Source organism: Ahaetulla prasina, chromosome 3 (assembly GCF_028640845.1).
Source record: "Ahaetulla prasina isolate Xishuangbanna chromosome 3, ASM2864084v1, whole genome shotgun sequence".
NCBI lineage: Eukaryota > Metazoa > Chordata > Lepidosauria > Squamata > Colubridae > Ahaetulla > Ahaetulla prasina.
Window position 1 is genome coordinate 149,234,977 of NC_080541.1, and position 13,860 is coordinate 149,248,836.

The 13,860-nt window shown below is 43.2% G+C and overlaps 1 protein-coding gene across 1 annotated transcript in view; it reads right to left on the reverse strand.

Annotated features, from left to right (window-relative positions):
* PKN2 (protein kinase N2) overlaps positions 1-9,396 on the reverse strand; it is a 76,771-nt gene extending 67,375 nt beyond the window's left edge. The window contains exon 1 of the mRNA XM_058175296.1: positions 9,261-9,396. Within this exon, the coding sequence (XP_058031279.1) occupies positions 9,261-9,338 (78 nt within the window). The 5' untranslated portion in view covers positions 9,339-9,396. The remainder of the gene's footprint in view (positions 1-9,260) is intronic.
* Positions 9,397-13,860: the final 4,464 nt, after the last annotated feature.

Genomic DNA, 13,860 nt, shown 5'->3' on the forward strand with positions numbered 1-13,860 from the left:
AGAAGGAGAAAGATGTGCTCTCCTCTTCTGATACAGGAAATGCAAACGCTAGTTTGCACGTGTCACTAAAGATAACGTATGAAGAGATCAAGTCAGATTGTTAGTTATCTGTACCCCCAGCTACTTAATATTATAAAAATAATAAAGGCAGGATATAAATAAATTGAAAACTAAAGGCTTATGTGCCTATTCATTATTGCCCACTGCTATTAGATTATCTTACCAGGCACAAAAACATAGGTTGCTCCATAAAGCAATTTGCTTCTGGCCTGTAAAATGTCCAAAAGAAGAGCATGAATCCAATCCTGCTGAATGCAGAAATCCAAATTAAAATATCCCAGGCACATGGTTGTCTAGCTCCTAGCTGAACATGTCCACGGAAGAAGAACCATGTACATCTCCGGGTATCTAATTCTACTGTCAAACTCCTCTTAGTTTTGCCTAACAGTGTTTTGTCAATCAAAGATTCAACCAGAATCTTTGTTCCTTAACTGTATTATTTTATGTCCTGTACCCTTGATGTGATAGATACGACATTCTTCCCATAATTTGGAAATTATAGAATAGAATAGAATAGGATTGAATAGAATAGAATAAAATAGAATAGAATAGAATTTTTTATTGGCCAAGTGTAATGGGACACACAAGGAATTTGTCTTGGTGCATATGCTCTCAGCGTACATAAAAAAAAAATTAAAAGAAAAGATATGTTCATCAAGAATCATTTATTTATTTATTTATTTATTTAATTAGATTTTTATACCGCCCTTCTCCCTAGGGACTCAGGGCGGTTTACAGCCAGATAAAAACAAGCAGCAATATAAATACAAGATAAAATACTGTTTAAAAAACTTATTCAATTTGGCTCTAATTAAAATAAATTTAAAACAATAAAACCCTTTAAAATTAAAACTATAAAATCTAAAATCCTATGCCAGTCCTGCACGAATGAACAAATATGTTTTCAGCTCGCGGCGAAAGGTTCGAAGGTCAGGAAGTTGGCATAGTCCTGTGGGAAGTTCATTCCAGAGGGTAGGAGCCCCCACAGAGAAGGCCCTCCCCCTGGGGGCTGCCAGCCGACATTGTTTGGCGGACGGCACCCTGAGGAGTCCCTCTCTGTGAGAGCGCATGGGTCGGTGGGAGGCAATCGGTAACAGTAGGCGGTCCCGCAGATAACCCGGCCCTAAGCCATGGAGCGCTTTAAAGGTAGTAACCAGCACCTTGAAGTGCACCCTAAAGACCACAGGTAGCCAGTGCAGCCTGCGCAGGAGTGGTGTCACATGGGAGCTGCGAGCAGCTCCCTCTATCACCCACGCAGCTGCATTCTGAACCAACTGGAGCCTCCAGGTGCTCTTCAAGGGGAGCCCCATGTAGAGAGCATTGCAGTAGTCCAGGCGAGAGGTTACAAGAGCATGAGTGACCATGCATAGGGCATCCCGGTCCAGGAAGGGGCGCAACTGGCAAATCAGGTGCACCTGATGAAAAGCTTTCCTGGAGACGGTCGTCAAGTGATCTTCGAAAGACAACCGTCCATCCAGGAGAATGCCCAAGTTGCGCACCCTTTCCATCGGGGCCAATGACGCCCCCAACAGTCAGCCGCGACTGCAGCTGACTGTACCGGGTGCCGGCATCCACAGCCACTCCATCTTGAGCCTGTTTCTCCCCATCCAGACCCGTATGGCTTCCAAACACTGGGACAGGACTTCGACGGCTTCGTTGGGGTGGCCTGGGGTGGAAAAGTACAGCTGCATGTCATCAGCGTACAGTTGGTACCTCACCCCAAAGCCACTGATGATCTCACCCAGCGGCTTCATATAGATGTTGAACAGGAGAGGCGAGAGAATCGACCCCTGCGGCACCCCACACATGAGGCGCCTCGGGGTCGATCTCTGCCCCCCTGCCAAAACCGTCTGCGTCCGGCCAGAGAGATGGGAGGAGAACCACCGATAAACGGTGCCTCCCACTCCCAAACTCCCTAGCCGGCGCAGCAAGATACCATGGTCGATGGTATCAAAAGCCGCTGAGAGGTCTAATAGGACCAGGGCAGATGAATAACCCTTATCCCTGGCCCTCCAGAGATCATCCACCAACACGACCAAAGCCGTCTCCGTACTGTAACCGGGTCGAAAGCCAGACTGGAACGGGTCTAGATAGATGGTTTCATCCAGGTACTGGGGTAATTGACATGCCACCGCACTCTCAACAACCTTTGCCGTAAAGCGAAGATTGAAGACCGGACGATAATTTACTAAAGCAGCTGGGTCCAGGGAAGGCTTCCTGAGGAGGGGTCTCACCACCGCCTCTTTCAAGGCCGCAGGAAAGACCCCCTCCCGCAAAGAAGCATTTGTAATCCCCCGGAGCCAGCCTCGTGTCACCTCCTGCGTGGCCAGCACCAACCTGGAGGGGCACGGGTCCAGCAAACGTGGTGGCATTCAACCTCCCCAGCAACCTGTCCATGTCCTCAGGAGTCACAGGGTCAAACTCATCCCAAACAATCTCAACAAGACGTGTCTCAAACCTCTCGTCTGGATCTACCCAATTTTGATCCAATCCGTCCCTAAGTTGAATGATTTTATTGTATAGTTAACCACTAAACTCCTCGGCACGTCCCTGTAATGGGTCATCCCGCACCTCCTGTTGAAGGAGAGAGCGGGTCACCCTAAACAGGGCGGCCGGGCGGTTATCTGCCGACGCAATGAGGGAGGAGATGTAGAGACGTCTCGCTTCCCTCAATGCCACTAGGTAGGTCCGACTATATGACCTAACTAGTGTCCGATCAGCCTCGAACGACTGGATCTCCAGGAACTCTCTAGGTGTCTTCTCCGGCGTTTCATCTCCCTCAGCTCCTCGGAGAACCAAGGAGCTGGTGAGATCTGCGCCGGGTCAGAGGCCGCAAAGGCACGACACGGTCTAGAGCCTGTTCTCAGGCCGCGACTAGTTCTTCAGACGTGCCGTGGGCCAGATCCTCAGGGAACGGCCCAAGCTCCGTCAGGAACCTCTCCGGGTCCATCAGGTGCCTGGGACGGAACCAACGTATTGGTCCCGTCTCCCTGCGGTGTTGAGTGGCGGTCCGAAAGTCCAGACGAAGGAGAGAATGATCTGACCATGACAAAGGCTCGTTGACTAAATCTCGCAAATCCAGATCATTTAACCACTGTCCAGAGATGAAAATCAAATCCAGTGTGCCTCCCCCAATGTGAGTAGGCCCATCAACTACTTGCGTCAGGTCCAAGGCTGTCATGGAAGCCATGAACTCCCGAGCTGTTGTTGATGACACACTGGTCGATGGCAAGTTAAAGTCCCCCATGACCATAAATCTGGGGGTCTCAACTGCCACCTCGGCAATCACCTCCAACAGCTCGGGCAGGGCTGTTGTCACGCAGCAAGGAGCCAGGTACGCGACCAACAAACCCATCTGACCCCTATGGCCCCACTTTACAAAGAGGGATTCACAACCAGCAATCTGAGGAACAGTGGTCTCCCTTGGTTCCAGACTCTCCTTAATAACAACCGCCACCCCCCCACCCCTACCCTGGGCCCTCGGCTGATGGAATGCTCGGAAGCCCGGTGGGCACATTTCAACAAGGGGCACCCCCCCTCCGTGCCCAGCCAGGTTTCCGTAATGTCCATAAGGTCCGCGGACCCCCCCTGCATAAGATCACATATTAGGGGGGCTTTGTTGACCACGGACCGTGCATTGCACAACATCAGCCGAAGGTCCAGGCCCTGGGGATGCTGGCCGCTCGGGGAGCGGGAAAAGTCTGAGGGGCCGGAGCATGCAATCACTCCTAGACAGCGAGTGCGCGCCCCCTGAACATGATACGGCCCCTCACTTCCGCCATATCTGCCCCTCCCACTTACCGTGCTGATGGAACATTCCTCTGGAATAGAATCGTGAACTTCCTCCTTCACCTCTGAACCTGATGGAATATCGCCGCCAGTATTTGCAAGGACTGGCTCCCTCCCCGGCGGGTTTCCCCCATCACCCGTCTTTACCCTCCCTCCCCTTAAAAATCTATTAGCTAAAAAACCCCAAAGATTTTTTTCTCGACGCATGCCATCTCTCTGGGTCCCAAAACCCGTCATTGAGATAGGCCCTCGGTAACGTGGAAGCCCATTTCTGCGAGGCGGGGGAACCTCGCAGACGACGGAGTTCCAACGAAGAGTATCTCATATCTCGTGTTGGGCCAATCTGGCATAAAAAGAGTTCATCCCAAACCACAGAATGATGGTATAGCAGTCATTTTTAGGGGCCTGTAACGTGGAGCCCACAGATGGTAAGATGATAAAACAGGCTGGTGAAAACAAGATAGATGCTCTCCCATGTAATCTTCAAGAAAGATGTTAAAATGCAAGATGTTAAACGTGACGCAGCTGTCAGTCTATTCCCCTCAAGAAACACCCCACTCCTCATCAACAGGGAGTACAGGGGGTGTGGGGAGGAAGAACCAGGATAAGGCAGATCTTAACAAAGATTAAGCACAATAAGGCCAATCCAGAACAGCAAACAACGCTGTCACAAAGCCCTTGCAGATCTTATGGCAAGCCTGGAATAGCAGTCACGATTACCTAAGCCCCCATCCAAGCTCCAGAGTCTAGGGGGAGTCCAAACTCCAAAGTCCAAACCCCCATCCAAGCTCCAGAGTCCAGAGTCCAGGGGGAGGGAGGATTCCCATGGATTGAGCACCATCATTGATTACCATCACACACGCAGGCCACCAAGGCAGAAATAGCCGGCCCATAATAGCCCAACAGGTCCAGATAGAATTCCAGAGCGAGAGGGAAAAAGATGGGGAGAGCCTGCTACGATCACCACCACGGATAGCTCAGGCGTCATCCACCACCCCAACAAGACATCTTCGCCTCCATGGTCGCGGCCGCAGCCATCCCCCCCACAACAACCTCCACTCTGCAGGGACCCGTAGGGGCCTCGACGTAGTTCTTACATTCCATTGCTTAGTCAGGGCTCCTCTTCGGATCAGGACTAAGCCAGGGCGTCCGTTGCTTAGATCAAAGCTAAGCCGGGGCTCCTGTGGCCGTCGGCACCGTCGCCACAAAGATCGAAAAGTGGGCCGGAAAAAAGCTGGAAATAGGCCGAAGAAAAACTGCCTGAGCAAGGGCCGGAAAATAGGCCAGAAGATAGGCCAGAGCTACACCGCTTCACCGCCCCGCCCCATCCAACCGCCGCCATTTCGTCGCCCATTCCGCCGACTCGTCTCCTGGCCCCTAACACTTAATGATAGTCATAGGGTACATATAAGCAATCAGGAAACAATATCAATATAAATTGTAAGGATACAAGCAACAAAATTACAATCATACAGTCATAAGTGGAAAGAGATATTTCTGTTCATGCAGCTTAAAAAGTTATTTGTTTTGCATCTACATCCTACTGTTGACTCATACTCAAATTTGCAGTCAACTACATGGACTAACCCTAAACCAAGTATGATTGGCTGATTATATGCCATCTCTGCATCTCCCCACTTATTTATTTATTTATTTATTTATTTATTTATTTATTTATTTATTTATTTATTTATTTATTTATTATTTCTAAATTCTATGTTGTAAGGTAATAAAAGGTTAACTCCAGTCCAACAATCAAGTAAGCAATATTCCAATCAAGGTACTGCCAAAGAGCCATCAGTAAACAGCCCAACCAAAGAATCTCTAAGACTCTAAGGCTTAGGGCCTGGGTACTTACGGGACCGCCTGCTGTTACCTCATGCCTCCCACCGACCCGTGCGCTCTCACAGAGAGGGACTTCTCAGGGTGCCATCCGCCAAGCAATGTCGGCTGGCGGCCCCCAGGGGAAGATCTTTCTCTGTGGGGGCTCCCACCCTCTGGAACGAACTTCCCCCGGGTTTACGCCAAATACCTGACCTTCAGACCTTCCACCGTGAATTGAAAACACATCTATTCATTCGCGCGGGGCTGGCCTAAATTTTATTGGTTTTAAATTTATAACTAATTTTAAATGGGGTTTTTAATTTTATATATTTTTAAAGTTTTTTAGGCCACCTTTATAATAAGTTTTTTAATTTGTATTTTAAATTGCATATTTTTGTATTGTTTTGTTTTATCTTGGCTGTACACCGCCCTGAGTCCTTTGGGAGAAGGGCGGTATAAAAATTGAATTAATAATAATAATAATAATAATAATAATAATAATAATAATAATAATAATAATAATAATAATAATAATACCGCCCCCACCCACACAAGCAGGCAAGACACCAGAATATAAACTGACAGCAAATAGGACTCCTTTTTTTTTGTTTGTTTACATTTATATCCCGCCCTTCTCCGAAGACTCAGGGCGGCTTACAGTGTATAAGGCAATAGTCTCATTCTATTTGTATATTTTTTACAAAGTCAACTTATTGCCCCCCCAACAATCTGGGTCCTCATTTTACCTACCTTATAAAGGATGGAAGGCTGAGTCAACCTTGGGTCGGGCTCGAACCTGCAGTAATTGCAGGCTACTGTGTTCTAATAACAGGCTCTAACAGCCTGAGCTATTCCTTAATAGCTCTGATGATGTTACCTATGAAATGAATGTAATGAAATGTGTGCAAGAAAACAAGCAAGCTCAGAGAGCACCAAGGACCTCTTGTTTCTAAATTGCTTAAATAGATCAATTAAAATAGATCACTCAGAATAGAGCTGGAAGGGACCTTGGAGGTCTTTTAGTCCAGCCCCCCTGCTCAAGCAGGAGATCCTATCCCTGTGATGGAGAACCTATGGCATGTGTGCCAGAGGTGGCACACAGAGCCCTCTCTGCTGGCATGCGCACTGTTGCCCCAGATCAGATCTCTGTGGCGTTTCTTTCGTGAGCTGCTGTTTCCCTGCAAACAACGAAACAGAACCTAACGCAAGCAAAATATCTTACCCCTTGCCACGTTGCCAGTGTTGGGATTCCCCACCTCCTGCTGGCCAGCTGGTCTTCAGGTTTCTGCTGCGCATGTGCGCATGTCAGCACATGCATGTATGCTGTCCACGCACATGTTTACAACGCATGCGCGCGCGTGTACCTTTCAGTTTGGGCATGAGCGCGCGGTTTGGGCACTTGGTATCTAAAAGGTTCACCATCACTGCCCATTTCAGACAAGTGACTGTCCAGTCTCTTCTTAAAAACCTCCAGTGATTAAGCACCCACGACGACTGATCCAAAATCCAGAAATAGATCCAGAAGACCTGTAAAATCATTTTCTTTCTTTCTTTCTTTAAAAAAAGCTAAATCCTTTCTTTTTGCTTTTAGAGAATAGTTTCCATTCCAGGAAAATTCTAGACCCTGTAAATATTATTCCGTATTTGAAATAAAAGTGAACTGCAGTCAGAATTCATGACTAATTCATGATCCTCTTTAGAGTGATTTCCCCCCCCCAACATTGAACATTAAGGACACAGCCATTTACAATCAATCATTTTACTGATGTTAACCTAATTTGAATTTAAAGAGTCTATTACCTCCTGCAGGGGAAAAATAAACATTAAGTACAGGCTCTATTTCTTCTTTAAAAAGAAATAATTAATGTTATTGGGAAATTTGTTATATCAGTTAGCATAGCCAGCCTCACTGAATAACCCCAATAATCATGTTATTTTATCATGATAAAAAAATAAAATTCAAATTCTATCAAATGGTTTGTTAGCCGAAAGAGCACTTTCTAGGAACAAAGACCTTTCTAAAATGCAGTGAATCATAGAGCAACTTAACCTAGTTTACAAATGAAAACAGTAAGTCCAAGTTTACGTCAGGCTATAATCTTGAAGGTGTGTCCTACTGAACTCAATAAGACTTTACTGTGAATGAACTTTCTTAGGACTTGGCTGTGCATAAATATTTGTTTTAGTCTGTTTGCCAGAGATAAAGGTTATCAAAATTCTGTAAAGATATGGTTTACATCTATTTTGGAAAATGAACTGATTCAGATTTAATAGTCCAATAAAAATAGTTTATTGGAACAAAATCTAATATATGTCCATACATTTTTCATTGTGTTTGCAGCTCTTTCATGCAAAGTTTCTGAGACTTAGTCTATGTTCATATTTGGAATCCTAACTGAAAACTATGGCATTAAATCTTTAATTAGCCAGAGAAGAAATCCAACTTCAAACATACTCACAAACTTAAGTTTTGCATTCACATATGCGAAATAAATAGTTGCTGGGTCCACTCGTTTTGATAAGCCTCATAGTGGTTTGATTTGATTCCTTTGATGGATATAAATCCATCTGTGGGTTATCTAATAAATCAAGGCTGAAACAAACCTCTGTTGAAGCCAGACCATAGTTGCCACTGTGTTATGAGAACCTAGACAGCAGTTGTCTTTTCTTGAGCCATTATTTCTGCTTTGGAATCAACTTGCAAGTATTGCATAGTTGTACTATTAACTTTTGAACTCAGTTATTTTTTAAAAAAATCATGAACACAGTAACAATAATAATTAATAGGTGTAGCAGATAAAATAATTTATAACAAGGACATTGTTCCATTAAAATTCCTTCTCTAGAAGGTAAGATGGTAGATGTCAGATGAGCCTATCTAGGTAAGAAATTCCATGAAGCCCTCCCTGTTTCCCTATCAATAAGCATGATGCCTTCACTACAATTAGGATATGGAGAAGAATTAGCCTTGCTTCTTTTTTGAAGGCTAAGGTAAGATGGCCTTGTAAAGGATGAATTTGAAGCTAATGCAACTGTTGCAAAATGAGTGCAACAAGCCAGGAGATAGAAGCCTTCTAAAGATCTGAGCAAATTTATTTGTTGCAGTTTATCTCAGGGTCTGTGCTTTGGAAGATACATGTACAAGCAGACCGAGCATGCCCTTCCTGAACTAATATAATGCAAATGGAATATTATTAATTAATTTTCATTGTTCAACCATATTTGGCTGGGAAAGCTGATTCTGAGTTTTATCGGGGATGCTACCCAAAAACAAGACTGTCTTGACTATGATCAAGTATAAAATTGGTTTACTAAAACCTGGGGATTTGATACTAAGTACTGGAGTTTGGTTAGAATTCCCTTTTCCTTATGTTGTGGGCAGCTTCTTTTTGTTAGCGCAAAACAGATTATTTTCTTAAGGAAGCAGATAAAGAAGGTCTAACATGGTAGGAAATCTCATGACTTGGTAAATATAGACAATATTCCTTTCCCATATTGAAGTAAAATAAAGGATTCAAAAGATGGCAAAAAGAGGAAAAGAGCATGCTATAGCATTTATCAAGAGAAGAAGAACTTTTAAAGTTTACCTTTAAATAATTTAAGTGTTTGTTCTTCCTTGATACTCCCCAATTCCAGAGATTCCCTTCTGCAGCTTTCACTCCCATGGCTTTTTTTGGGAAGTTGACCGGATTATAGAGCCTGAATTTTTAAGTCCATTGGTTTGAGCATGCTCACTAGGTTTGGAAAACAGGGTGGAGAGTATTGACTCAGCACCATATTTTTTCCACTGATTTTTTAGAACTTCTTCATTTAACCTCATCTGAGGCAAGTGTGAGACAACCGACAAGATGGAATTTTTTAAGGAGCAAACCCCTCCCCCGAGGCTATTTTCTGTACAAATACAATTTTGCTAACTTTCCAAAAGGGTCGCTTTTTCAGAATTATTGCTTAATGACTTTTGAGAGAAAATACTAATCTAATGAACTTTTAAGGGAAGCACACTAAACATATGTCGCAAAAAAATAATAATCATAAGTTGTGTTCTGCAAACATGCTTTTCTGTTTAGATAGTTTGGAAGAAATAGATTGAAGAAGAGGGATGAAAACAAAGAGTTGGCATCTGGAGCTATAATTCAAATCAAGAGAACAACTCTGTATTAAGAAAAAGAGAGGGAGGGAGGGAGAATGTGGGCAATATTCTGGCAGCCCTAACTGAATTAGTGGAAATTTGGCATTCAAGTCAGTTTAACCAGAAAGCTCTCATAGGCTGGAACGTAACAGTAGCCCAAGGGAAACTTGTTTTGGTGAGGCAGAGGACCGAATGGATGGCACAACATCTGCAAAAACCTTAGCATTCAGCATGCAACAGAAAGTGTGTTTTGAATTATGTGCAATAAATACAACGTTGGTTCAGGCTTTTTGCCGAATCCTTTTAGCTTTGCTGGCTTCATTTTGGGATGGAATTTCTTCCTGAGCTTATTCTTCCTCTATAAATGTATTGTTTACACAAGTGGGAACCTGCCAAAAATTTTTTAAAAAAAATACGAATTATGGGTAATGAGAAGGGTGTGAGAAAACTTCCCTCTGTAATTGCCTAAGTGACAGAAAAAAGCTGGATGAACTCAATCTTCTTCCAGCATTGAAGCCATCAACGAGATTGGACTCAGAAGGTACATTGTGTTAAGGTCCCCACTTTGTTCACATCTGCCCCATCAGATTTGCTTTGGAGACTACATCTTGATGATCTTGCTCCGGATGGAAATTTGGCCTTAGTTTTTGAGCACTGAAATTACATTTTGTTTGAACACAGATCTCTACCTTTCTATTTAGCTTTTATTGTCAGCATGAAGCTTTTCAGGATTCCCAATCAGCAGCATAGCCACGGTCTCTTATTTACCTGGAAAGCAGCAGGTTGAGAAAAGCCATCCTATGGGCCATGCAAATGTGGAAACACAGCAATATTATATCTGAAAACACTGCAGATAAAAGAACATTGACAAATAATGTGGGAAATGTCTCACATCAGGAGAACTTAACTATCTAGTGAAGGTCCCCTTTTTGTCTAGGGCAAGGAAGATAACTTTGTCAGATAGGAGGTGAAATATTTTAAGTCCATAATAATAAGGTGACCAACTTTTTTACAATGAGAAGGAGGACACAAATAAATTGAAGAAAAAAAAATCATAAATAAAAGAAACATTTTATTCATTGCAACAATAATATAGAATACACTATAATATGAAAAATGCATAATAAAAAACATTTGTAACAATAACATTATATTCTGATTATGCTTACATGCCTATTAATTATTATTTAAATGAGTACTTTTCCATTGAATAAATAAACTTGTAAATAAAATTATACATATTTGGAAATTAAATAGATAACGAATTAATAAAACATGAATTATTGTGCTCTCCTGTGTATGATTGAATATTCACTGAGAAAGAAGTGAGTCTAATGCGTGCGTGTGTGCCATGCCGTGTTTCGGTAAGAAGTAAACAAAGCCACTTGCGCGTGGCCCACTCTTGCGCGTGGCCCACTCTCTCAAAACAATTCTCCTGTGTGGAGCGCGTGCGTCTCATAATCGCATCTCGCTGCACTGTACTGAGCCTTGACGAATCGTCATGTCAAATACAAATACGTCACATCACATGCAATGGATTGGCTCGGCATCGATCGAATACAGAGATTTACAGATTAGTCTTCAAATGTTGAAAAGGAGGACATGTAGGAGGACACTTTTTGAGAGACGACAGAACTTACAAAAGAAGGACTGTCCTCCCTAAAGGAGGACGATTCGTCACCTTAATAATAATAGTTAAAAGTAGCTCAGATATACACTTTCCTAAGTCAGTGGAACCTCTCTAGGGAGAGGCCTGCAAAATTGTGCTACTGTAACCAATCGCAATTAAAAAATAGTTTTAGTCTTGTGGAGTTGATTTTTTTGGTCTGGTCTACCTAATAGGACTGACATCTTTATACTTGTTCAACTACAGTACTATTATAAGATGATATTAAACATAATGCCTTGTTACATAAATTTTGCAGATTAACCTTCCTGCTTTGGGCCTCCATGATTTGATAAATGGCTACCACTGACTGGTATCTCCTGGGTTCATCTACTGATGTCTCATTTGGCTCAGACAGAAATATTAGTAAATTTGGCAGAGAGGTCTGCAAAAGGGAAAAAATGTCCAGGTGGGAGAAATGATTACACAACCAACAGCCATCCCCTTTAATATGTTAGATCCATCACATGCACAATAAGGTTTTTGATTAGGTGACTGCATTCACCATCTTGACTTGTTTTTGACACCCCACCCCACCCCTACAGATATCTCTGAACATGCAGAGGCACTGTCTGACATTCATGGTTTTCCCCCTCCTAATTCAGCTATGCCCAAATACCCGCCTCTGCTAAGGGCCTTGGAGAATGGAGTGAGAGAATTGATCACCTTTAAAAATCATTAGCTTTAAAATACTGCAGTGTTCGTAGATGTGAATTGTGCACTTGTAAAATAGAATAGAATAGAATAGAATTTTTTATTGGCCAAGTGTGATTGGACACACAAGGAATTTGTCTTGGTGCATATGCTCTCAATGTACATAAAAGAAAAGATACGTTCATCAAGGTACAACATTTACAACACAATTGATGGTCAATATATCAATATAAATCATAAGGATTGCCAGCAACAAGTTATAGTCATACAGTCATAAGTGGAAAGAGATTGGTGATGGGAACTATGAAACGATTAATAGTAGTGCAGATTCAGTAAATAGTCTGACAGTGTTGAGGGAATTATTTGTTTAGCAGAGTGATGGCCTTCGGGAAAAAACTGTTCTTGTGTCTAGTTGTTCTGGTGTGCAGTGCTCTATAGCGTCATTTTGAGGGTAGGAGTTGAAACAGTTTATGTCCAGGATGCGAGTGATCTGCAAATATTTTCACGGCCCTCTTCTTGATTCGTGCAGTGTACAGGTCCTCAATGGAAGGCAGGTTGGTAGCAATTATTTTTTCTGCAGTTCTAATTATCCTCTGAAGTCTGTGTTTTTCTTGTTGGGTTGCAGAACCCAACCAGACAGTTATAGAGGTGCAAATGACAGACTCAATAATTCCTCTGTAGAATTGGATCAGCAGCTCCTTGGGCAGTTTGAGCTTACTGAGTTGGCGCAGAAAGAACATCATCAGAAGAAATTAAATCATCCCCTATCTAATAGCACCTCACTGTGGGTTGTAATTGATAAGAGCCAAGAATGGCTTTTAGTGGATTGGCAACTTAGAGAAAGCACAACTTAGTAGAGACTAATAGTAGAGACTATTTGTAGCTCAGGATTGAACTGCTGTGTCTTTGGTGACGTGAAAGGTCACAAGCAGCTTTTGGAAGAAATGTCTATCTAGGTTCAGTTCCAAGTGGGAAGAAAGACTGCTTGGAAAGATGGTTTAATGGTGGACAGGACCACATGGTTTGAGGTCCTGGGCAAAAAGAGCACATGGGTGTGAGAGAGGGAGAGAGATTTATACCCTCTGTTGTGCTTTGAACTTGCTTCCTGTTCCTGTGGTAAGAAATGATTGGTTGTCAGACTCCCATGGGGCCATGCAGGGGTAACTTTGTAGGTTGTTTTGAGTCCCAGGCTTGGTTTTTTTTATTTTTTTATTTGCATTTATATCCTGCCCTTCTCCGAAGACTCAGGGCGGTTTACACTATGTTAGCAATAGTCTTCATTCTATTTGTATATTTATATACAAAGTCAACTTATTGCCCGCAACAATCTGGGTCCTCATTTTACCTACCTTATAAAGGATGGAAGGCTGAGTCAACCTTGGGCCTGGTGGGACTAGAACCTGCAGTAATTGCAGGCAGCTGCTGTTAATAACAGACTGCATTAGCAGCCTGAGCCACAGAGGCCCACAGAGGTTGAATCTTGCTGGGTGATGTAATCTTCTCAGGTGTCAAGTGGTGAGATGGGTAGAGGGATAATCCTATTATGTCCTGAGGGTGAAGGTCTTTTTTATTGTAGATAAGCTGGCCCAGCCTTTCTGGGGCTATTAGCAAAGGTGGGGGCTGCTTTCCGAGACCATGTTTCTCTTTTCTCATCCAGGGAGGTATAATATGCTGCCTTTTTAATATTTCCTAGAATATTTCATTCTTCTAGGATAGGCGTGGGTGCCAACTTCCTACA